The sequence below is a fragment of the Eurytemora carolleeae genome, unplaced genomic scaffold (assembly GCF_000591075.1).
Source record: "Eurytemora carolleeae unplaced genomic scaffold, Eaff_2.0 scaffold81, whole genome shotgun sequence".
In the NCBI taxonomy this organism is placed as follows: Eukaryota; Metazoa; Arthropoda; class Copepoda; order Calanoida; family Temoridae; genus Eurytemora; species Eurytemora carolleeae.
In genome coordinates this window covers 112,624-138,860 of record NW_019396041.1, presented here as the reverse complement: position 1 = coordinate 138,860, position 26,237 = coordinate 112,624, and the positions used below count along the sequence as shown (strand labels likewise).

General features: G+C 31.0%; 2 protein-coding genes across 3 annotated transcripts; one reads left to right on the top strand and one right to left on the bottom strand.

The window, feature by feature from the left end:
* The first annotated feature begins 1,314 nt into the window (after positions 1-1,314).
* On the top strand, positions 1,315-15,125 carry LOC111700649 (proteoglycan 4). The gene is made up of 20 exons (XM_023471632.1): positions 1,315-1,407; positions 2,367-2,428; positions 2,986-3,069; positions 3,669-3,888; positions 4,132-4,175; positions 5,394-5,440; positions 5,516-5,564; positions 5,920-5,962; positions 6,381-6,447; positions 7,227-7,287; positions 7,904-7,994; positions 10,122-10,163; positions 10,732-10,787; positions 12,093-12,161; positions 12,331-12,401; positions 12,468-12,519; positions 12,901-12,947; positions 13,156-13,187; positions 13,593-14,483; positions 14,824-15,125. The coding sequence occupies exons 1-20, from the start codon at positions 1,318-1,320 to the stop codon at positions 14,884-14,886; spliced, it is 2,181 nt and encodes a 726-aa protein (XP_023327400.1). The 5' UTR covers positions 1,315-1,317; the 3' UTR covers positions 14,887-15,125.
* LOC111700658 (lactosylceramide 4-alpha-galactosyltransferase) lies at positions 15,116-25,911 on the bottom strand. 2 transcript variants are annotated; one of them, XM_023471645.1, is made up of 15 exons: positions 25,710-25,911; positions 25,345-25,408; positions 21,828-21,906; positions 21,678-21,724; positions 20,640-20,707; positions 20,163-20,211; positions 19,675-19,734; positions 19,164-19,235; positions 18,473-18,567; positions 17,960-18,114; positions 17,438-17,506; positions 17,094-17,146; positions 16,405-16,498; positions 15,421-15,463; positions 15,116-15,204 (listed from the first exon to the last, which is right to left on the bottom strand). In XM_023471645.1, the coding sequence occupies exons 1-15, from the start codon at positions 25,756-25,758 to the stop codon at positions 15,155-15,157; spliced, it is 1,047 nt and encodes a 348-aa protein (XP_023327413.1). In that variant the 5' UTR covers positions 25,759-25,911; the 3' UTR covers positions 15,116-15,154. The 2 variants fall into 2 exon arrangements, with proteins under 2 accessions (XP_023327413.1, XP_023327422.1); XM_023471654.1 differs by having other exon boundaries at positions 16,405-16,486.
* Positions 25,912-26,237: the final 326 nt, after the last annotated feature.

Genomic DNA, 26,237 nt, shown 5'->3' with positions numbered 1-26,237 from the left:
ATAACGTGTATCTCTGCATTCCATGTATCTTTGCACTCCTAGAGAATCCCTGTATTCCCAGTATCCCTGTATTCTCTGTATCCATGCATTCCATGTATCCCAGCATTACCAGCATTTCTGCATTCCCAGTGTTCCTGCATACCCTGTATCCCTGCATTCCCAGTATCTCTGCATTTACTGTATCCCTGTATTCCCTGTATCTATGCATTCCCTGTGTCCCTGCATTCCCAGTATCCCTTCATTTCCTGTATCCCTGCATTCCCTGTATCCCTGCATTCCCAGTATTCCTTCATTCCAAGTATCTCTACATTCCCTGTATTCCTTCATTCCCAGTATCTCTGCATTTCCTGATTTAATGTATTCCCTGTATTCATGCATTCCCTGTATCCCTGCAGTCCCAGTATCCTGTATTCCCTGTATCCCTGCAGTTCCAGTATCCTGTAATCCCTGTATCCCTGCAGTCCCAGTATCCTGCATTCCCTGTATCCCTGTTTAGGATCAGGGGACACTGTAGAAAGTTCTAGGATCCCTACTGTAAAGGTTAATCTCTGTGTATAGGCAGAACTAGAGCAGTATTTGATTATATTCAGCTAATGAAACACATTCATAATTTTTTTAATTGATTAATTCATTCATTGGTTTGTAAACGTCTGGTCTGATCGGGACAAGCGCATTAAATGAGACCAAAATCGGTGCAAATAGCACATCAAACATTTCTAAAAATTTCTGGTTCCGACTGCACTATAATATATCTCCAGGTATAAAATGAACTACTATAATATATCTCCAGGTATAAAATAAACTACTATAATACATCTCCAGGTATAAAATGAACTACTATAATATAACTCCAGGTAAAAAATAAACTACTATAATACATCTTCAGGTATAAAATGAACTACTATAATATATCTTTAGGCATAAAATGAACTACTATAATATATCTCTAGACATAAAATGAATAACTATAATATATTTCCAGGTTTACAATGAACTACTATAATATATCTCCAGGTAAAAAATGAACTATTATAATATATCTCTAGGTATAAAATGAACTAATATAATATATCTCCCAGTATACATTATACTATTATGATAAATCTCCACTCTCCAGGTATAAAATGAACTATATTCTATGATATGTCTCAAGGTATACGATACAATAAAGACTTTATTTCGATTTAAATGTTGATTTAAACAGGTATTTTTAAAATTTCAAGTTTACAATTGAAAAAAGAATCTGTTTATTGACAAAGAGAATTGTTTCTAAGTTTATATGTATTGATGGATACATGATAAATTTTCAGATATAAAATGAACTACTATGATATTTACAGTCCTCAGATGATGAGGATTCTTGATGATGATATTCCTTCAGTGGTTAGATCAGCTTCAGCTTACTCTGTAATCTTTTTTTTATATCTGGGAATTATGTAATAGGTTGTAATCTTTACTTTGCAAAACGAAAAGTGACAATAAGCCACAAACGATATATCCTAAACACAAATTTGTACATGAAAAATGTGTTAAAAAATGATATAACAAGTTGCATTAAGATTCAATACAAATAATTGAAATAATCACGACACGTGAACAGCTAAAAACTGATCCCATCCAAGATAATTCTTTACTCAATTGTGTTGTTCGTCAATACACGGTAAACTCAAGCTTCTGATTTATAGTGTAAACTTTAGAACCCTTTCTAATCCATTAAATGTAAATTTTTCGTTTTCGCTACAGAGAGAACCAGAAAACTCTGGAATAGAAAGTCCACTTTTAGACTCAAGAATGACTTTAAATAGTCCAATGAACATGAGGCGCAGCCATTTCGCAGTGTAAATAGACTCATTTCACTTAATACAAGATTCAACAACTTACCAGCAAAGCTATTTGCTTCGTAACAACATGAAATGTACTTTAGTACTTTAGTATGTCGTCTTCCTATTCCACAGTTTTCTGGTTATCACTGTATTTTAAACTTTTTCTTCGGCTATGCTCTTTTAATATATTTTAGTCCCTGCGAACAAAGATGTGCATGTTCTCACGCAAAAATCAAGCAGTATTTTGCCAATTACTCCTTTAAACTTGGGCTGGAAACAAGACCGTTGTAATTTCAAAATGTATTTGCCTAGGGCTACAAAAAGGCAAATACGGGTTGGTAAGGTAAAACCAAAGGCCAAGGCGTTGCGACACTTTAAAGTCGAGGCTGTCTAAAAATGTGAAACCTTTTAGAGTATACATGACTCATCATTTCAAAAATATTATATTTGATATTATGGACATAAGAAATATGACAAGAATTAAACATTTGAGAGGATCAAAAAATATTTTAGGAAAATAATGCTACTCACATATATATTTAGGGATTTCAACCCGATGATGTGACATACAGAACTCGACCAAACACTGATTACGTCATCAATAGGTAAATAAATACTTTCTTTAAATCAACTGGGTGAATACTAAATAATATACCTCGACAGGGTGAACTGGAAAAATATATATGGTGTAACCCAATATTTTGGTTTAGTTAAGGTTTACATGATTTCCGTGTTAGTATTATAGATGTATTTTTATTTCGACTTAAATCACAATACAAATATATAATTTAAACTTTTTATTTATGATTTGATAATTAAATCAGCCAGGACTTTAGCCTAGCCATTTCCATGGTTGTTTTAATTCGCTGAGTTGAGCTTTAAACATACATTTAGTTTTTAGAAATAAACAACTGACTAATGGTAATACCTAATACCAAACACAAAGTAATTTAGAAATAAAGGACAAAGAAGTAGGAAAAAAGAGATGAATGTTAAGGAAAGGTGCTGTATGTTGGGTGGATTGTAGAGTGGAAAATAAAGGAAAAAGGAAACATCCACTTTATTGACAGACCTGAGCCGAACAAATTTTACCAGCCTTTTGCATACTTACAAACAGTTAACTTTGTATAAAACTTTCTCTTGAACATTATTCATTATTCAGGGATTACAGGCTTCATGCTCCAACCTGGAGCTGGGCAGGTGGACAGTACGCACCTAGATCCTCTCCTAACCCAGGATACTCCAGGTAGAAAGTTTAAACCCAGATCCTCTCCTAACCCTGGATACTCCAGGTAGACAGTTTAAACCCAGATCCTCTCCTAACCCTGGATACTCCAGGTAGACAGTTTAAACCTAGATCCTCTCCTAACCCTGGATACTCAAGGTAGACAGTTTAAACCTAGATCCTCTCCTAACCCTGGATACTCCAGGTAGACAGTTTAAACCTAGATCCTCTCCTAACCCTGGATACTTCAGGTAGACAGTTTAAACCTAGATCTTCTCCTAACCCTGGATACTCCAGGTAGACAGTTTAAACCTAGATCTTCTCCTAACCCTGGATACTCCAGGTATACAGTTTAAACCTAGATATTCTCTAAACCCTGGATACTCCAGGTAGACAGCTTAAACCTATATCTTCTCCTAACCCTGGATACTCAAGGTAGACAGTTTAAACCTAGATCTTCTCCTTACCCTGCATACTCCAGGTAGACAGTTAAAACCTAGATCTTCTCCGAACTTTTGATCTCCTAAATTGTCATTAAATGATATCTTTAGCTTACGAAAACATTTCATTCATTCTGTAAAATTTCTAAATGTCCAATGTGTAATTTGTTTACAATTCAGTTTTACTCCTGCCGTGATCCCAGCACGAGAGGATTCTGGCAGAGGACTCGGCAGAACTTATCAGGATAGATCGGGATATCAGGATAGGAGTGGATATCAGGATATAAGTGGATATCAGGATAGAAGTGGATATCAGGATAGAAGTGGATATCAGGATAAGAGTGGATATCAGGATAAGAGTGGATATCTTTCTCATGATTATCTCTCATCGGGATACAAGGAATTTAATTTATTTGTTAATCTTATCTTAGAGTTCAGCTATTTCAAAAACTAAGAAGTAGATCGGCCTAGTTAACCATAAAAACGAGTTGATGAAAATTTTTAGTTTTTTCACAGCTTTTATATTTAGTCCAAGGTGTCTGAATTTTTATAATTATTTGAACTGTTAAAAATGATTTAAAAAATCAAGAAAATGGTTGATAAATGATATTTTTCTGATTTAAATAAATATTTGAATGTACAGGAGAGAACCCCGAGACCATATCTGTATTCTGAATCTGATCCAAGGTGGGTCTTCCGTTTAATACATTTACATATCATGTAGCTCAATCCTTTTACACAATACTTAAGTTTATCTTGATCTTTTGATCCAATTCTTGAGCTTAAAACTTTATTTTTATCCTTAGATACAATACTTCAGCTTGATCCTTTACCTCAATACATTAACTCACTACTTTAACTTAATCCTTTGAAACAATACTTTAGCTCTTTACTTTGAATTAATCCTTTGATTCAATACTTTAGCTCAACACTTTAGCTTGATCCTTTGATACAATACTTTAGCTCTATACTTTAGCTTGATCCTTTGATACAATACTTGCTCTATATTTTTATAGCTTGATTCTTTAATACAATACTTTAGCACACATTTTAGCTTGATCTTTGATACAATACTTTAGCTCACATTTTAGCTTGATTCTTTAATACAATACTTTAGCTCACATTTTAGCTTGATCTTTGATACACTACTTTAGCTCACATTTTAGCTTGATCTTTGATACAATACTTTAGCACACATTTTAGCTTGATTCTTTAATACAATAATTTAGCTCACATTTTAGCTTGATCTTTGATACAATACTTTAGCTCACATTTTAGCTTGATCTTTGATACAATACTTTAGCTCACATTTTAGCTTGATCTTTGATACAATAATTTAGCTCACATTTTAGCATGATCTTTGATACCATACTTTAGCTCACATTTTAGCTTGATCCTTGATACAACACTTTAGTTTGATCCTTAAATACAATACTTTAGCTCACATTTTAGCCTGATCTTTTGATACAACACTTTAGCTTGATCCTTAATAGCAATACTTTATCCCCCTACTTTAGCTTGATACTTTGATACAGTACTTTAGCTAACATTTTAGCTTGATTTTTTTATACAATACTTTAGCTTGATTCTTATCTACAGTACTTTAGCGCACTAGCTTCAGCATTTAATACAATATTTTAGCTCAGATTTAACTTGATCCTTTGATACAACACTTAAGCTTGATTCTTTTATACAGTATTTTAGCGCAATACTTTCACTTAATCCTTTGAAATAATACTTTAGTTCACTATTTGAGCTTGATCCTTTGTCACCACACTTTAGCTCTATATCATTTAGTTTGGTGACATTTATTATTCTCGTAACATTTTAAGTTATTTATAATTCCTTTTTTGTTTTATTTTTTACCAACATTGGGGAGTTTAATGAACTTATAATTGTGTTTAGCTTGTATACTGGAAGATACTCAGGAAGACAAAGTGTTCTGATTCCAGGTAGATTATTATGAAAGGCATAAATTCGAAAATATGATTTTAAATGTCTACTATACGATTATTTTTTTATTACAGAATCAAGAAAAGAGAAACCTTACTTCTTGAACACTGTACTTCCAGATCGGTAAAAACACATAGGGAGTTAATTTTTTACTTATTTACTTATTCGGAGTTTGTTTAAAACATATAAATTGTCTTATTTGCATTTAACTTAGAATTTTAATATGCATAAACTTTAAAGGGAATGTTGAGGTAAATTGAAAGTGGGTTATATTCTGAAGCCTAAACATTTTGGGAGTTGATCACTGTCTCGAGTAATTGACATAAAACTGTGTCAAAGTTATACAAAAACTCATAAATAATAAATCAAATCAAATAATATCTTCTCATTCACAAAAGACAGCATACCACATCTGATTATGGTACGGTTTAAGAATAACAAAAGAATTGAAAACTCTTTCTTATTTTAAATATTTTAGATATGCTTTCGGAGTAGGAGTAAATACTCGTGATAATACAGAGGTGAAGTTTATTTTATTATATTGTACAAAAAACTATTTTAAAGGGACTGTGACGTAATTTTAAGTTACCCTTCATTTAAAAAATGGTCTCTCCAATAGATACCATTATTTAGCTCAAAAGTGATATTTTTCAATAATTTCTGTAAAACTGACTCATTAATTTATGTTGCAGAGACGTTAAAGGAAATTGTCAGAATTAAACACTTGTAATTAAGATAACTGGTATCCTTGTAAATTGGACATGCCACTCTATTTATTTAATCAAACAAAACTGTTGATGTGACTTTATTCAATTATTAAGTAAAATTTTAATCTGTTCCAAGTCTGTGTTACTGAACTAGAGCAACATTTTAGATATTTGATGCCAAAACTATGATTTGAGGACGTAAGATTGTTGATATTAAATTATTTTTCTTTAGTTTCCTTTCAAGAAGTATAGAAGTGATTTCGTTCCTTTTGCCCCTTATCCTCGCCTATACGATTCAGGTAATTACTCAAAATTCATGATTTTATAACTTATCCTCGCCTATATGATTCAGGTAATTATTCTAAATTCATGATTTTATAACTACAATTATTCTAAATTTATGATTTTATAACTTATCCTCGCCTATACGATTCAGGTAATTACTCTAAATTCATGATTTTATAACTTATCTTCGCCTATATGATTTAGGTAATTATTCTAAATTCATGATTTTATAGCTTATCCTCGCCTATAAGATTCAGGTAATTATTCTAAATTTATGATTATATAACTTATCCTTGCCTATATGATTCAGGTAATTATTCTAAATTCATGATTTTATATCATATCCTCGCCTATACGATTCACTTATTTATTCTAAATTCATGATTATATAACTTATCCTCACCTAAATGATTCAGGTAATTACTCTAAATTCATGATTATATAATTTATCCTCGCCTATACGATTCAGGTAATTATTCTAAATTCATGATTTTATAAATTATCCTCGCCTATACGATTCAGGTAATTACTCAAAATTCATGATTTTATAACTTATCCTCGCCTATACGATTCAGGTCATTACTCTAAATTCATGATTTTATAACTTTTTGTTATTTTATTTTATGACGGTTGAGATATCATAGATAACTTTATACACATACATAAAGTTTAATTCTATTAATTTTACAGATATAAAGCCAATGATTCCTGCTTTAAAAAGGAATGTTCGAATCCACGGTTTAAAGTTTGATTTATTATATTCCATAAAAAAAAACAATAATTTTATTTTTAGTTAAGTACTCTTTGAACCCTGATTGGAGTGGGTACTACGGATACAGATATAGAAAAGCTAGGTAAACGATCATATCGTTTTAAAACGACAAAGAGAAAACGAAAAACAAACAGTTGTTTTTAAAAATGATCGATTTTGAAAAAGTCAAAGATGTCGTTTTTTAGTTTCAGTTCGTCGTTTCGTTAGCGAGGGTAGGTCGTTTTTATTTTTTTGACGATTGTTAACGATCGTTTAGGTTTATACATTCTCTAGGTTTTTATATTCTCTAGGATTATATAATTTTTAGGTTTTCATATTCTCTAGGTTTTTATATTCTCTAGGTTAATATATTCTCTAGGTTTATATATTCTCTAGGTTTATATATTCTATAGGTTTATATATCATCTAGGTTTATATATTCTCTAGGTTTATATATTCTCTAGGTTTATATCTTCTCTAAGTTAATATATTCTCTAGGTTTATATATTCTCTAGGTTTATATCTTCTCTAGGTTTATATATTCTTTAGGTTTATATATTCTCTGGATTTATATATTCTCTAGGATTATATATTCTCTAGGTTTATATATTATCTAGGTTTATATATTCTCTAGGTTTATATATTCTCTAGGTTTATATATTCTCTAGGTTTATATATTCTCTAAGTTTATATATTCTCTAGGTTTATATATTCTATAGGTTTATATATGACTCTGAGGATCATGAGACGAGCAGAGCGAGGGAGATTGAAAGATCAATGCGAGAAGCAAGGCTTAGAGAACTCTGCAAGGAATTAATATTAACATTAATTCCATCTATCAATTTTGTAACTTTCTACAGGCTTTCTCTGGTTAACTTCAATAGTTTCAATGATTTTATTGCGAGTTTTTTTGAAGAGAAATGAAATAAAATGATATTTTTTTTAATCTTTGTAAAAAAGAACGAGCTTATTTTCGATTATTAGTTTTACTTTTGAAAATAAAAAAAGGCATTTTGAAGCAACATATTTCATCGAAGACTCTCATCGCACCCACTAGAAATACTTTTTGGTACAATTAAAAGACATCCAGTGACCAATAGTAGACAAAGTCGTAAGAACCTCAAGATTGAAATCGAATACTAACAACGTTCAATAATCAGTCAAAAGGACCATTTCTTTCCTACAAAAGAATCCCAAACTCAAGAAACGGAGAAATTGTGCAGAACAGGGTTGAACATGTTTGTTGATATAACCTCTCTTATAATTACTTTTTATGCTTTCTGCAGAGAATGTTTGAAATAACAAAAACTTTCTAAACAATATGTTTTCCTGTTCTTGGAAAAGCTAAGAACAACAATATGTTTAGTGTTTACGGTCTTGTACATCAAAGTTAAATCAAACAATAAACACTTTTTCAAATTTTGTTAATCTTTCAGAGACCGAATTTAAAGAATTTGAGCCGCGGTTTAAATTTAAGCCGCGGCTCAAATTTTGTTGGTTCCACTTAAAGGAATTGAGTCTTTGCCACAAACTTTGCTTTTCTAAACCCTATATCTTTGGATTCTAATGTCGTAGACCTTAGATATTTCAAACTATGAATTCTGTTAGATCAAATAATGTAAGTTTGAAATATCAAAGATTTGCCACATTGGGTTCTAAAGATATAGGGATTCTAAATTCAGAGTTTGTGGCAAAGACTCAATTCTTTTGAATTAAATTTTTCAACATTCAAGCCAGCGATCAATTGAAACCAATTTTTGGGGGATTTTAGACGCGGCTTAAATTCATTAAATTCAGACACAGGTTTCATTGATTTCTGTGTCAAACCTTCTCAAAAAACTTTCGTTATGACTCCATCCCCAATATAAGGTTAAAAAGTATATCTGATTAACTGGGCATTTGTTCTTAATGTTTATAAATATTTTTAAAGAAAACTAACTTTAAAGTTTAAACGCAAAGACCGAATACTACTCTCATACCTACCCCATAAATTCATACTTTCCCTCTAAACTCCCCCCGCCCCCTCCTTCTACCCTGTCCCTGTCCCTTCCTCTTCCTTCCCTCTCCCTATAATTCCTAGAGTGATATGAGAAATATGAGCTCTATAAAAAGTGTTATGAAAGCAAGGGGAAAGCTGCATGTTAGCAGGTTAACCGGCTCCTAGACAAATGTCAAAATAAGAATCGACTTACACTACGGTAAACATGGAACTAAAACTCCTGGAAAGATTTAGGACAGTTACTTTATAACACAGATTATTTGCCATTCTGGTATTTACAAGATGGGGTAATGTTAACATTAAAAACTCACTTATAGTGTTTTGGAGGTATTTCTTTGTTTAGACCATGTCTACACCAAGTCAAAAGTAATAAACTCTATATTTGACTTTTTCATCACTGTTAAATCAGGAATCAACAAATTAAAAAAATGTACAAAAAAAATAAACTGAGTTTTTGTTATGATGGTATAAAACTTTGATATTAACTTAGACTGTTGAATCTAACAGAATTCATAATTTGAAATAACAGAAGTTTACGACATAGGGGTGCAAAGATAAAGGGTTTAGAAAATTTTTGACATTAACTTAGTTCCTGTAAATAAAGATTTGTTTTAATCATAGCTTACAATTCGGTAAATTCACGTTCTAATTCTTATTAAAAAATGAAACTTTGGTTTAATGAGGACAAAACAAAAATAGGAAGACGACTTTATAGCCATTCGTATGTGCATTTGATGTTGTTATAAAGCAAATAGTTTTACTAGACACTTATTAAATCACAAATCAAGTGAAATGGGTCTGTTTACACTGAATAAATTCTGTTTCCCGTGCTCATGGATTATCTAAAGTCATAAATTAAGTTTGAAAGTCGTCTTCGTATTCCAGAGTTTTCTGGTTATCACTGTAATTACGGATTTTACTGTTGAGATTAATTGAAGGGCGTTTATAGTTCTAGCTATGGACAAAATATCATGACGAAGGTAAGAGATATATTTTTGAAATTTTGAAATTATGCTTATGTTCTTTACACTGCACATTTGCTGTCTTTAATTTTCCTTGGATTATTAAAAATCATAACTCAAGTTATTGTAATAATGCTAATAATATACTGATTATGATGATAGTACAACTGCTAGTGATACTGCTAATGATACAGATGATGATGATAATACAACTGCTAGTGATAATGCTAATAATACTGATGATGATACCACTGCTTGTGATAATACTAATAATACTAATGATGATAATAATACAACTGCTAGTGATAATGCTAATGATACAGATGATGATGATAATGCTAATAATACTGATGATGATACCACTGCTAGTGATAATTCTAATATAATAATGATGATGATAATACAACTGCGAATGATAATGCTAATAATGCTAATGATGATGATCATACAACTGCTGGTGATAATGCTAATAATAATAATACTGATGATGATACCACTGCTAGTGATAATTCTAATAATAATGCTGATGATAATCATACAACTGCTGGTTATACTGCTAATAATAATAAAACTGATGACATTACAGATAGGTTCCACTGCTTGCACCGAGGATTCTGCAAAAGAAGAATCTAAGCCAAGAAGGTCAGGAATTAACATAATTGCGTGTATTAAATTTAAAACACATTATCTTTTACTAGAATTTCAGAGGAATTATTATCTCTTCTCATACTTTTATTTTCTAATCCTTTCATCTTTGCAACCTATTCTTGAAGACCTTTGATTTGTGAAAGCTATGAATTCTACCAATGATATATACTTTGGAAAATAAACATCAGCAGTGGCAGTTGAACGAGCGGTTGGGATCTTGCAAAGACTCTTCGACGTAGCTTGCAGAATTAAAAATGGGACATTTTTCATTCCTTAATTAAGAGTTGATTCAACCTCTACAATCATATTCTGTATGTGAATTTTTTTGCCCTTAACCGCCATGGGTTTCACATGTTTTTTTTACATATATTTGTTTGCTATGAATATGTGTGCTGCAAATAAGAAAGTTATATTATAAAATGGTAATTTTTACAGTTGAGAGTAAAAATTTAAATAAAACTATCCATTTACAGCGGTTAAAGGCAAAAAAGGTTTACAAAGTGCCAATGGTTTAAACCAAAATAGTATTATAAAATATTCGTGCTACAATTAATCGAACTCATAATGTTAATTTTAAAAAATAATTTTTAAATCTCATTTTAAGCTGTAAAGAATCTAAGCTATGCCTCAACCGCTGCCGCTGTTTTTTTTTCACCAAAGAACGACCTTTTTGGGTGGAAGGAATTACAAATATTTGAAATCAATTTTACATGATAAAAAGAAGGGAGAGGGATCTAGATATTGCAGCTCTTATCCTATATTTTTATTATATAAAAGGAATGTGATCCAGATATTGCAGCTCTAATTCTAAAAAGGAACTGAGTTTTTGCAACAATCTCAAATTTTTTAATCTCTGTATCTTTGCAACCTGATGGTGTAAACCTTTGATTTTTTAAACTTATATTATTTGAAATAACATAATTCATATAGTTTGAAATATCTCAGGTCTATGACATTTTGTTGTAAAGATATAGGGATAAGAGAATCAGAGTTTGTGGCAAAGACTCAATTCCTTTATTTAAAAAGGGAAAGGGATCAAGATATTGCAGCTCTTATCCTATATTGTAATTAAAGAAAGGGAAAGGGATCCAGATTTTGCAGTTCTAATTCTAAAAATTTATTATAAAAAGGGATCCAGATATTGCGGCTCTAATCCTATATTTTTATTAATGAAAAGGAAAGGATTAATAAAAAGGAAAGGAATCCAGATATTCCAGCTCTTATCCTATATTGTTATTAATGAAAAGGGAAATGGATTCAGATATTGCAGCTCTAATCCTATATTTTTATTATATAAAGGGAAAGGGATCCAGATATTGCAGCTCTAATCCTTTCTTCCAGAAGCTTAGAAGCAGAAACTGCAACCAGGGAAATATATGCATCTCTCTATTTCTAAATAATATTTTTTTACATTTAATTCGAATTAAAACAAGCTGACTTCAAATGTTAATTGAAGTCATGGTTTTGTTGTTTTTCCTCTAATTATTATTTTTCTAACTAAAACTACAAGTGTAAATTGATGTATTAAATTCCAAAGTGAGGAGGAAAAGAAAAGAAAGACCTTGACTCTAACAGAGAAAAGGAGAAGAAACGAAACACTGGCAATTGGTTAGGCTTTTTTAAATAATTTACAAAACTCGATTTTATCCAAAATGTCTTCTTGCCTTTTTATAGGTTTAACGAACGAGAGTTTGTTAAAAAAGAATGAGGATGACAAGATGACAAGGTTTGAACAACATTTTATTTGATTTTAATTTTTTTTATAAATCTGTACTGATAGCCAGTTTATAGCGAAATGAAAGTAGTTAGAAAGGAACCGAATTTTTGGCACAAAGTCGGATGTTCTAACCCCTATATCTCTGCAACCAGATGCAACCTTTGAGTTGATATTACAATTTATGAATTCTGTCAGATCAAATAGTCTTATTTTGAAATATCAAATGTGTACACCATCAGGTTGCAAAGAAAATTTAATTTTGTGGCAAAGACTCAATTCCTTTAGCTAGACCTTTTTTTATCGGTTACAAAGTTCAAATCCATGGAAACGTTTATAATTAAAAGACAATTTTCATTCCTTTGTTTAATGGTTTTATTGGATTTTTTTCAGTCAAGTTTGTGATCCTGAACCTAAAAAGAGGGACTGCCTGGAAAAGGGTAGGAAACTAATTTTTTTTATTAAAAAGAGAAGGAATTTAATTTTAAGCACCAATTTAAAAAAAAACAATTTATTGTGAAACCTAACGTTGTCTCATTTAGCATAGTTTTCCAAAAATCAAATGAAGGGGGAATACGCTTTGATTTTTGTAGATTTAATTAGCTTCTTATATATTTTAAAAACGCGGTGATTAAATGATTTGTTTAGGAGAACCTGGAGAAGAAAATATCACTGAACAGGTATGAAATAATCCTCCAAGTGATCAGAGGTCTGGAGTATCATTAATCTTAAACGCTTGATTTCGAAATTCAATATGGGCACTATTAAATTTAAAGATAAATGCTTGATTCCTTAATTTAAATGATCCTTGCAGGGTATGATAACCTCGGGATATCAAAGAGGTCTATATAATATGGAGATCAATGCTTACTCCAAGATTTGTAAAACAATAGTTAAAACTTCAGAGGAGATTTTATTTAATAGTACTAAAACCGGAAAGGTAATCTTTTCAGGACAGAAAAATAAAGGAAAAAAGAAGCAAGTAGCCTTCGGCGCCCCATATGCCCAACAGAACCCAATATAATATTAATAAATTTTCCGGAAAGTGTTTCCAGATTTTGTAACTACTTAATTAATTTTTACAGGTTTTAAAAGCCGAACCTGCAAAGTATGAACCCAAGCCTGAACCTCAAGCTATCAATGGAGTTTCTTCAGCGGAACCAGCGCCTCTGTCTGAAAAAGAACCCATCCCCGAACCTGAGCCTGAAACCACCCCGGTAACCGAACCCGAGCCTGAAATAACCCCAAATCCTGAACCCGAAACTTTTAAAGAACCAACCCCTGAACCCGTTTCAATTCCCACTGAACCTACTTCAGTAGAGGCCTTAACGGAACCTGAAACTGAGCCACCCCGCAATGAATCTGAACCCAAACCTGAGCATGTTGAAGAAATTGGACTAATCGAAGATCAAGATTCTGTAAATCCTATTGAAAACACCGATATCACTACGGAAGAAGTTGAGGAAATCGGACTAATCGAAGATCAAGATTCTGTAAATCCTATTGAAAACACGGATATCACTACGGAAGAAGTTGAGGAAATCGAACTAATCCAAGATCAAGATATGGCCGAACCTGAGGAGATCAAAAATGACACTTCGGAGCAGGTTGAAGAAATTGGACTGATTGAAGATGAAGATCATGTTGAAACTATTAAGGAACCTGCTGACGATGAATGTAATGAGGTTGAAATTAAGATTGTAACTGAAACTAGTAGAGTAGATATTAGCTCTCTACCCCCGACAATAGATCTCCAAGATCTAACAGCCAAGTCCTCTACTATTACCAAGATTAACCCTGACGGAACAGAAACTATTGAAACTACAATCACCGAGTTCACCACTATATCTGACGGAAACGCCAATGATACTTTTGAGACTAAGATCACAACAGTAACTATAGAATCCAAGGTTGAGGATAAAGAGAAGGCTGAAGAGATAAATAACAAGGTTTTGGCAGATCTTATAAACAACCAGGTAAATAAACCTTCATTTTATAGAATAAAGACCTAATTTAAAGAGTATCGAGAAGTAGTTGAACTACGTAGATTCGTTTGTGCAATGTTAAGTTAACAAGTAGTAGTTCAACCTAATTTATGTAAATAAACTACCTCTAGCTATTAATTAGATTTGGTCCCAGACAAGATTTCAGATGTATTTATTTGAATTAAGAAAAATTAAAAAAAAAAATTGAAGATATTCAAATTACTTAGATTGTTACAACTTTTCTAATGTTAGTGAAAAGGGATAATATAAATGTTGAATATAAAATTGTGTATTCGTAAAGCTAAACTGAAAGATAAAAGAGATTGTTTAGAAGGAGATGGAGATGGTTGAGGAATGTGAGAAGGATGAAGTTGTAGAGAATGGTCAAGATTAAAGAAAACATGTTGAAAGCTTTGAAACTGAAAACAAACATGTTTTCAAACTGTTTTGAATGTCAAGTTTTAGTTAGAGATTTAGTGACGTAGAGAGAAGTATAAAGGTGTATTGAAATTATAAAAACCTAGTAAACAAATTAAATTCTATTTTGCTGTTGTTGTTAAAAGACAAGTTGTTGTAAAATGTATGTTTCTTAAGGTAAAATACTAATAAATGTGAAACACAAATTAGGAACAATTTCTGTGTTTTATTTAATTAATAGTTTGCTATAATGTTCTGGTAGCACTGGAGAATACAGCAGGACAGTGTTGATTTCCTTCAAAAAAAGAAAATATGAAGAAAAAAAACAATGTTTTGTTCTTTTAACTCATTCGTAATTTACGCAAGCATGAAAACTAAATGATTTTTTTAAATCCCAAAAAATTTTACAGCAATTTTTTTGCTGAAAAGTGAAAAAAAATCATAAACAAAAGTTTGATAACATTGAAAGAGATAAATAAAAACGATTTAAATAAAAAAAATCGAAAATTACCTAATTTATAAATTGCTGATTTAAATGTTGGGGAACCCCATTCCTAAAAATTGATACAGTTAAACTCTAAGTATTGAATACATTTTAAGAATTTATCAAATGTCGTATTCTTCACTTTCTGTCAATGAAATGTTGCAGATATTTAGTTTTTTTTTTAAATTAAATGACTATATGGACCTCTTTAAAACTGTTCCCGCATATTCATGGTTATTTATTTATTGTTGCAAAACCTGAGATTCACGTAGAAATAATATTAAACCCACTGAAAAATTGTCAAGACGACATTTCATAAATTCTTTCAATATATTTAATAATTAGGTTTTAACTGTATGTATCATGTAGAACCATTTCAATTTTAAAATAAGAAAGACATTTATTTTATGCGGAATTGTTGTTACGACCTTGCGACGTCAAAATTGATATACTTTTTATTTTACATTTAAGACAAAGAATGATAAAGTTCAGTAGTATATAAGGAGCTCTCTTCAGAAAATGTGTTTATAGAACAAATGAAAGATTTTAAACTAACATTGGAAACTTAAGTTTTTGTAGCATGCATTGCCTAGTTGCAAATATGTTCCTACTTATTCGATTTTAAAACTGAGAATAGATTTAATATAAGAGAAAAGTATTATTGATGTACTCGTGAAGAAAACACAGAACCCATAAAGGATAAGACTGTAAAGATGACTTAAAATCTTTATATATCCCAAGTTTAAATTACGCCTTCTGGTTTAAATGTGGTATTTGAATGGCTTCTTTAATGATTTAGCAAAGAAACAAAGAAGTTTATAGTTGAAGGTAATCATGAATAAAAAGAAACAGAAAATATAAATTCCATTCAAAAGTTTCATACTTTTTGGATAACCTTGTATAATGTAGATTTTGCAGACAACGATTATTGCGCAAGAATGTGCAATGCGCATTTTCCCTTTATTGCGTTGTGTGCAATATGCTTAACTATAATACTTAAAGTCGTATTACCTTAAATCCAGCTGAAAGTTCAAGCCACAAATGTATTCCTTTAACTTCCTTGGATTCAAACTTTGCTTTAGCAAGCTCATATCTACACAACAAGCTAAATATAATATTTTCAAAGTTCAAATTTATAAAATTCTAAAGTTTATTCTTTTAAATTTTTAAATTTTTGGAAACATTTCTTTCCGGGTTAAAAATTGGAATAGTTAAAGAAAAGCAACTGTAAAATATAAAAATTTTTGAAAGGAATTGAGTCTTTGCCACAAACCCTGTTTTTCTAATCTCTTTATCTTTGCAATCCAATCTCGTATACCTTAGATATTTCTAACTAAATTCCGTTGAGTAAAATAATTAAAGTTTGAAACATCAAAGGTCTATACCCACAAATTGCAAAGTTATATGGATTAGAAAATTTGAATTTGTGGCAAAAACTAAATTCCTTTGTAAAATTTCTCAAAGGAATTGAGTCTTTCCCGCAAACTCAAATTTTCTAATCCCTATTTCTATGAAACCTGAAGTTGTAGACTTTTTTATTTTAAACTAAGATAATTTGATGCAACAGAATTCATAGTTTGAAATATCTAAGGTATACGAAATTGGGTTGCAGAGATATAGGAATGATAAATTGAGAGTTTGTGTCAAAGACTCAATTCCTGTTTGTGGAACCTAGCTAGCTATATGCAGCTATACTTAACCTGTTTTCATCAAAGAGAACCCAATGTTTTTCTTTTTCTATCGGACAGAGGACCTGATCAATATCATCGAGAATGTTATTTTTTAAATAGGTCTGATAATCTCAAAATGTACGTACGGAATTGAGTGTTTGCCACAACAAGATCAAATTTGCTAATCCCTATATCCTTGCAACCTGATGGTGACAACATTTGATATTTCAAACTTAAATTATTTGCACTAATAGAAATCAAAGTTTGAATTATCTAAGGTCTACGCCATTGGGTTGTAAAGATACAGTGATTAGAAAATCAGAGTTTGTGTCAAAGACTCATTTCTTTTGAAAGTAAAAAAATATATTCTCTTCCTCAGGATGCAGTAAACGCGCCTCAAGGAACCTGCATTCTTGAAATTCTAGCTCTCGTAGGGACTCAACCTTAATCAGATTAACTTCTTTATAATATTATTTTAAGAGACTTATGCTTAACCGTATGAAGTTTAATTAATTTTAATCAGATTGACTTTTAGAAACTTAACCTTAATCAGCTTTTGGAGACTTATCTTTAATTAGATTAACTTTTAGAGATTTATTCTTAATCAGATTAACTTTTAAGGACTTAAACTTAATCGTATTAACTTTTAGTGACTTAATCTTAATCAGATTGACTTTTAGGGACTTAACATTGATCATATCAAATTTTAGGGACTTAACCCTAGTCAGATATACTTTGAGAGAATGATTCTAAGCACATTAACTTAACCTTAATCGGATTTACTTTTGGATACTTAATTTTAATCAGATTAACTTTTAGAGACTTAATCTTAATCATATTAACTTAAGGGACTTAATTTAAGAAAAAAAACATTTGTAATATTAATGTAATCCAACCTTGCAGAAAGAGTAGATATAATTGGTTAGACTTCTCTCAGAAAATAGTTTTTCTCTGAACTGCATTTGTACATCATCCAGTACATATTGAAGAAACTGGTTTTTCTGTGGAAAACTCAAAATATCTGTTGTCAGTACATCATCCTCACATTCCCCTGTACAGTGTACAGTGTACTATTTTCAATCAAGTTTTAAGTTCTAATTCACAGTTTTCTTTAGTTTTTTGTGTTAAAAAATAATCTTGAAATATTGTGTACATCTTGCAGAATCATCCCCAAGACTATCACGATATTTTTATCTATGTAAAAAGACGAAAAATTTGTCAAAGCTTTAGGTTTTTTATTGTTATTACAAAATACAAGACAATGATATATTTAGATTAATTTACGATTGCAAGATCGTCTTTATAATTAAGACAAAACAATGTATATATATATATACATATCAATATCCATGTAATATCCACTGCATATTCATTAATCAATTAAAGTATTCATAATCACTGTGCGTTACCAATAAAATTAAAAGGAATGCGCTGCACAGTGAGCACACTGAAGGATAAAACTACTCCGCCGTAATCAAAAAGAAATATCAATCCCAGAGCAAATCTAAATAAAGAAATTGGAAAATATGTTAAAGATATTCAAAGTGAGTTGTAAGAAAAGCTTGCTCGATTCACACCGATAACCTTTATTCTCTTATCTGATCAATAATGTAGAATATCTGAGCTGAAAACTTTAGAAAGGTGGATATCTAAATCAATGCTTAATCTCCTCTTTTTCTTAATCTCCAGATTAAATAATGCTTGTTCTCCTTTTTTTTTAAGGGTATCCCATTCTAAAGTTTTTAGCTCTGGTCATTTTTCTAGTTTAAGAAGTGTTTAATTCTGAGAGTTGGCTCTAATGTTTCTGTAGGCAGAAGTCTGCAAGTCACTTTTATAGAGAAACCACAATTAAAAATAATCAACTTTAAAAGAGATACATGGATAGCTCATTCGCTTTTGATTGCAGATAACGCTATTGAAGGTTCCATTATAAATCGGACATACTAGTATAAAAATATTGTAGAAGGAAAAAATATCGAGGTCTGATTATTTTGCTTCTTCGATTAAAGTGGAAAGTAAATTAAAAATTGGTTCTCTTATTGAGACTCTACTCAAATAATTGTTAACAATCCCTTGATTTTGAAAAATATATTACATTACCTTAAAATGTGAGATCTCTGTTTTTGTGCCTGCCAGTCGGAATACACAAACCAATCCCAAAGGGGACTTTTTCTAAATGTAACATGAAGTTTTTTGTGTGAAATTTAATGTTTAGAATACAATTTTTACAGTTTTCGTCAACACACAAATTTGTTGACTAATTTTTTTGTCAAGCTTTTAACTATAAACAATAAATTTGTCTAGTACACTAATTTGTCAGCAGAAAAAGTGCTCAAAAGATAATAAATCCCACATTCTAATTATAAAACGGCTTCAAAATGATTACATACTGTCTTCTGACCGTCAAATCTTAAATGAACCAATTTTTTGCCACAAATTCAGATTTTCTATATCTTTGCAACCCAATGTCGTAGATCTTTCATATTTCAAACTTTAAAATCTATTGGTCTAAGTTTGAAATCTTAAAGGTCTTTACCGTCAGGTAGTAAAATTATTAAGGTTATAAAATTTGAGATTGTGGTTAAAAACTCAATTTCTTTGCAATACTTACTTGAAAATAGCTACATTGTCAATATATCGGATCTTGAAATTAGGGTAGGATAACAGACTTCTGAAATAAATATAATAAATGGAGAAAAGATACATCCCTGTTCACTAAAAGTTTAGAATCAAGTCTTAACTCACATTAGTCTAGTTCAGACTGACTTTAATAACCTGTTGATAACAAAATGTGGCACATGAATAAGCTTAGAGTGCTAAGACTACAGACTTCAAAGTTTTAGTGTGCAGAAGATTAATTTTCTGATTTACCATATTTAAACCTCGAAAGTTCAAGTTTGAAAATTAATCCACAAATTGAAATTTTTCGACTTGAAAGAAAATAACCTGCAACCTATGAGGTCTCATGACAGCTTTGTTTTGAGACATTTGTTTTAATCTTGCTTCAAAGGGGACAATACTATATAAATTCATAGAACAAATGTTTACCTTAAATTAATATCTTCACGCAGATTATAAATTCATAGAACAAATGTTTACCTTAAATTAATATCTTCACGCAGATCATTTATACTTGAAGAATTTCCACCTGATTATATAAATCTATTTAATGTTTCAGAAAATTCAGCAAATACAGACATATATCTTCCAAATTTTATTAAAATTTTAAAAGTGTTCTAAGATTATCTTTTTTCGAACTTTTGAGCCGAAAGAGAAATGTGGTGTCATTTTTCTGGCCTTTTACATTCTAGCAAATACCAACCAACGTCAAGTCTTAAAACCTAACTCAATTTTTGAGATTATTTTTTAAATAAGGCAAATATACAATGTTTATAGTTTAACATCTTCAGTATTGCATAAACATTGTTAATAAATTGCAGTCAATCGAGATTTGACAAATTTTTAAGTTTGTGAATGAGTGTCATGATATCAACAGTATTTATGCCAGGAAATGAGGAGGGGAGGGAGTGGGGGGGGGGGGAGTAACCCTGGCATATGATGGAAAGATGTACATACCAGTAATTAGAAGAAAAACTCTAACATCAGGATGATGTAATAAGGCAGATTCGACAACACACGCCTGCCTTAATTATCATTATCATTATCGTCATGTAAAATGTCACAGGAAAATTTTAATATTTGATTCATTTAAACTATATCTGCTTGTTTGTTATTTTTTTGATTTATTTTCAAAGAGGATTGCGAATCGTAAAAATACAATTTATTATTTTCTATTTGCATAGTTTTCAACAAGTGGAGGTTGCTAGTCTTAAAAATACATTTTATTATTTTAAATGGTGCATGATTTACCCTGAAAACGGATTTAGATATGTGGGGAAATTCAAGTTTTTTTCTCTCTGAAAATTGACAACCTACGGTCCTGGTACTTATAGGACAAATCTTTAAAAATATAAATGTACAGTGGTACCCATACAAATGTGAAATAGGAGGAAATCATTTAGACAATCTTTTGTGTCTTTGATGTTGTTTAAAAGCAAACATTGTTACCGCTAGCTTAAATATCGATTTAATATGTTAAAATTGACATGTGTACACTGCACAGTTGTAATGTTTCATGTTCATTGGACTATTTAAAATCATAACTTGAATCTAACAGTCCTCTTCCAGAGTTTTATGGGTCTCACTATATATATGGTATGATATGTAAAACTACTTAGAACAAAAATAGTGTTTGATCTTTAAATATTGACAGTTTAATTGTTTTAAAACCAGCAAAACCACCTTGATCAGCGTCAGACAAACATCTAACGTTTAAGAACATATTTATATAAGACTTTGGAAAACTTGAAACAGTGGAATTAAAGGATGACTTTTAGACTCAAGGACAATGAAAATGAAACACAAAAATATTGCGCTTTACAATGTACACAGACCCATTTTACATTGACAACATATAACAACATAGAATACACAGACGATTGTTTAATTGTCTTCTTAAGTCCACAGATTTCTGTGTCCCAGTGTCTGCATTATTTTACTTGTAGAAATTATAATTTTAGTTACATTTCTACACACATTTAAAAATATTCTAACCTGGTCGTAATAAACTTGAGTCCGCCTGTTTCTAGGAAAAAAATGCTCTGTAACAAATAAATTTTATTTTTTTAATTGTAACGAATGTAAAAGAAACCATTATTTGTATTCTAAAAGATAAATAAATTAAAATTTTGTAAAATATAATTCCTTGTTGATTTCAACTTCACTTGATGTAAACTTGGTTAATTTCTCAACTTGAAGAACGGTGCGCTCTTGCGCTGGAGTCCTAGATTACAAAAGGAGATGATTTTTTGCAACAAACTCTAATTTCTCAGTTTTTGCAAACCGAATTCATAGACCTTTGATATTTCAAAGTATGAAGCTTTTTAAGATCAAAAAGTCTAAGTTTGAAATATCAAAGGTGTGCACAATAAGGTAGTAAATAGATAATATTTGAGTTTTTGTCAGCATCCGGCCTGATTTCTCGTCTACGTAAAAATTTCAAAAAACATGCTATAGGTGACTACGAATCTAACTGTTTAATTATGTTGAAGACAATGCACCGTTTCAGAAAATAAAAATGTCATATTTGTACAATTCTTTTAGACTTAAAATGAGACCTTTGAGCATGATTTTAGGAGTTTACAAATTTTCTTTGAATATTTAAAGTCGTTCATTGGAATTTACCAGAGCCCGAATTTTAAAAGAGTATCGCTGAAGGAAACTTCTGAGTTTCCTTCTTTGGGTCTAACATTTGTGTAGATTTTGATTTAAGAGATTCGAAAAAAATGGAGAATATGAATAAACTAAATAAAATAATATTTCATAAAGTAAATATTGACATCCACAAAACTGCCTAACCTCATTCGTAAAACCCGGGTTCTAAAACTGGTTTTCACAACGATACCCTGTCTTAAGTTTTGGGCTCTGAGCCCAAAACTTAAGACAGGGTATCGTTATGAAAACCAGCTTTAAAACCCGGGTTTCACGTATGGGGTTAGACAGTTTTGTGTATATCAATATTTTTGTTATAAAATAATATGTTATTTAGTTTCTTCATATTCTCCATTTTTTCCGAATCTCTTAAATCAAAATCTACACAAATATTAAGACCCCAAAAAGGAAGCTCGGGAGTTTCGTTCAACGATACTCTTTTAAATTTTGGGCTCTTGGGGGCTGGATCTTAGCTACCTCTCCGTGTGTACACTTAGCATAGTTTACTGATAAAGGATATTGAGAAATTATGGCCTAATGATACAGCACAAACATCAAATATGCAGTACGCTCACGGAGTACAAGTTTTGTATCTTAAGTTTTGAGTTTTCTCAGAACCGTTTATTAACGATATAATACTGCTCTGTAAAAGACTGTAATAGCACATCTTCATGTGCAAATGTAATCCTGGATATGATAAAGGAGTAGTGGATTTTAATAGTTACATGGAAAAAAAATCTCCATTCAAATATTTTCAGAAATCACCCCCGAGTACTGTAATATACAGATTGATCTTTGGAAGTAAAATACATGACCTGTACAATTAGTAAAGGATTAGCGTAAATCATAACTCTATATGCTATGACCTCGTTGGAATATACCCATATTAAACTTTGTTTGAATTTTTATGACTCAAAAATTTTATTGTAGAATCTAAAAAGTAAAAAATAGTTTGTGTCCGAATCTAAAATAATCTACGGTGTAGCGTTTTTGGACTAAGTTTACATTTTTACTGGCCAATGCATAGATGCCAGAAAGTACAGATTTGTTGTTGTCTATTTACCACTTTCTACTTACTAATTAACAAAATACAGCAATAAATCAATTTCGCACATAATACTGGAGTTATGTAAACATTCTTCTTTTATAACCAAAGATAATATATATATAGATATGCAGGCAGGTATAAATTTTGAGGTCTTGAGAAAAGGTGCAAACAGCACCATCTCTGTCGTACGCATGGCATTTATCCTCTGGATTGTTGCTAATTTATCACTTTGTTTATGCGTGATAACACTAAATGCGTACTATAGTATCAACAATGTATACTGCATATTGTACTTAATGAAACAAATTAATCAATGCAAATAAAACTGAGGTAGGAATTTGACTAGACAAAGTTTAAATGTGCAAGTTGTACTGAATGGCATACGTAAATTAACGCAATTTAAATAAAAATTATGACTAAAAAGTACATCGAATCTAGGACAAAGTCCTAATAGCGGACAGGATCCGGTCGAACAATACATCCCATTCAACACTACTATGGTCGGTTGCTCCTGGCTCTTCATGGCTCAGAACTGGCTCATCACCCCCTTAACCCCAAAAACTAAAAAAAACTCCATTACTTTCCTAAAATTATCATCCTAGGTTTGGTGCGATCAAAACTTCAATTTGATTGGTATATAAAAAATAAATGAGCCAGCCCCAGTCCATTATCGCCTTTGATAGCCTTAGTTTAATTTTTTTAAATAATTCAAATTTGCCATGAAATTAACCAAATAAGTAAACCGTCCCTTTAAACTTCTGTTTTTTAAACTTTCCAAATTCATAGAAAATTCTGCAAACAAATGCAGGAAGGAACTGTTAATCTTTTCTTTGTTATTATGCAATAAAGTTAGCCCAATTCTGGCTGGGGGGGGGGTTAGGTTACCACCCTCCCCCTGACATTTTTGGAGACTATAAAAGTATTGGTCTGAGGCTCTTCAAACTTTTTGAGTTTTCTAACTAACACATGCCCATTACTTTTGGCTCAAAGTGGGGATTTTATACCTACTGCCTGAGTCTTCAGGCATATTGTCTGAATGCCTTATCTTACCTTTACCCGACTAAATCTATATTTAGACCTACCTCCGGTCATTGGATTTTGACTTCTTACAACTTTTAGAAAAGCCTTTAACAAAAGAAAGCCAATTTCACAACTTTTGCGAAGAAATTCTGCAAATATTTTTGCATATTTAAATTTGCCGAGGCAATTGCCAAGGCAATGGCTTTTAAAAACTTAATTCAGGATTACAATATAAAAAATTCCACTACACGGCAAAATTTCTGTATATTTTATGTTCATTGGACTGTTAAAAATCAAAATTTGAGCCTGAAAGCCATCTTCATTTTTAGAAAAAGGTGTCTTCAAAGTTCACCTTGTCTAAAACATTCAAATCTTTAAATCTCTGACTGCATAACATAATCAAAACGCGTACTGTATGTTTGTGTTACCTTGAAATTTAAATTTATTGGCCAAACAGGTCCAGATAGCAACACTTGAACTATACAGGATGCAATACGCGTACTGTATGTTTATATAACACAAATGCGTATTTCCTACAGATAGCAGCAAGGGGAGAAAGGAATATAGGAAGTAATCAATTTGCTATAGATGTCTCTCCTTGTACATTTTCTCAGAGGTTCAAAAATTAGTTGTCTGCTACAAGCAATTTAGGAAGGAGGTTTCTACCTGCCTGCATATCTATATATATATTATCTTTGTTTATAACAGACTAGCTTGGGAACCTAGATATGTCTTGAAAAAAAATCTCTATAATAAGCCAACCCAGTTTAAAATTTGAGGCAAATCGGTCCAGGGGTTCATGAGTTCAGATCCGACATCCAAACATACTGACAAATAGAGATTATTAGTTTGTAATTATATAAATAGAAGATACCCTTCACGGAGTCTAAAACCGTTTGTTCTCTTTTTGACCTTCATTTCCGTGATCAATGATCATGTTACCTCTCTGCTTTATTCTTCATCTGTACGCGTACACGGTTTTCTACAAGAAAAAGGAACAGGGAACCTAAAATAAAGATATTCAAATATTCGATCTGCGGATCTCATTCTCGAGGCTTCATTTAATTAGATTTCATTAGTTTTTTTATTTTAATTCGTTTTGATAACTTTGACTTTTATTTGTCTACTTTGACTTATTTTGATTTTGCTTTAAAAAATATTAATTTTATTTATTTTTTAGTATCTACTCTGATTTACTCATATTTACTTTATTCTACTTTGATTCACTTTGGTGTACTTTGATTTATTTTGATTTAATTTGCTTAATTTGATCCATCTAATTTAATTTCTTTTCGTAGCGGCTCAACCTGTTGTAATGAAAATAAATGTGATCAATATTTTTATTATTCTTCTCATTTTATCACTTTTTACTTATTAATTGTCTTTTTTCTACAAATCTCATTGTCTAATTTTCACTATTACAAAATTATAATTTAAAAGATAGTTCTATATTCAACGATCACTCCGGAAAATAACGGTTTTAGCAGAAGCGTATTGAGTAAACTGAGTGTATAGTATTTCGTACAAGCTGTCTCAAATCAATGAAGATTTTGAACACTGTAACAATTCAACTACTCCTGAGTAAAAAATGTTATAATAAGTTTGCAAATTACAGATTATGAGTTTCTATCATCTTGAAAAAATTTTAAGGAAGAAGGTTGGAAACTTGTTATTTAATTTCCGAATGAATATTGTGGGACCCCCTGTGTATGTAGGGTTAAACATATATTGTTGACTTAAAGATAAGGACAATACTTCTCATTGGCTGAGAAATATTTAAGGAAATCTGGATTATACACAAGAATCAGAAATATATACGGAAATTATGAGTGTTT

Bases quoted from the DNA above. Each gene is read 5' to 3' on its own strand.
- LOC111700649 (XM_023471632.1), top strand. From the start codon at position 1,318: ATGAACTACTATGATATTTACAGTCCTCAGATGATGAGGATTCTTGAT. The intron at 1,408-2,366 runs GTAATCTTTTTT...ATATATATTTAG, and splicing joins GATCAGCTTCAGCTTACTCT to GGATTTCAACCCGATGATGT. The intron at 7,995-10,121 runs GAATTAATATTA...GATTAATTGAAG, and splicing joins GGCTTAGAGAACTCTGCAAG to GGCGTTTATAGTTCTAGCTA.
- LOC111700658 (XM_023471645.1), bottom strand. From the start codon at position 25,758: ATGAGAAGAATAATAAAAATATTGATCACATTTATTTTCATTACAACA. The intron at 21,907-25,344 runs GTAACATGATCA...TTTGTAATCTAG, and splicing joins ATGAAGAATAAAGCAGAGAG to GACTCCAGCGCAAGAGCGCA. The intron at 19,735-20,162 runs GTAAACATTTGT...TATTTATTTCAG, and splicing joins CGTGAAGATATTAATTTAAG to AAGTCTGTTATCCTACCCTA.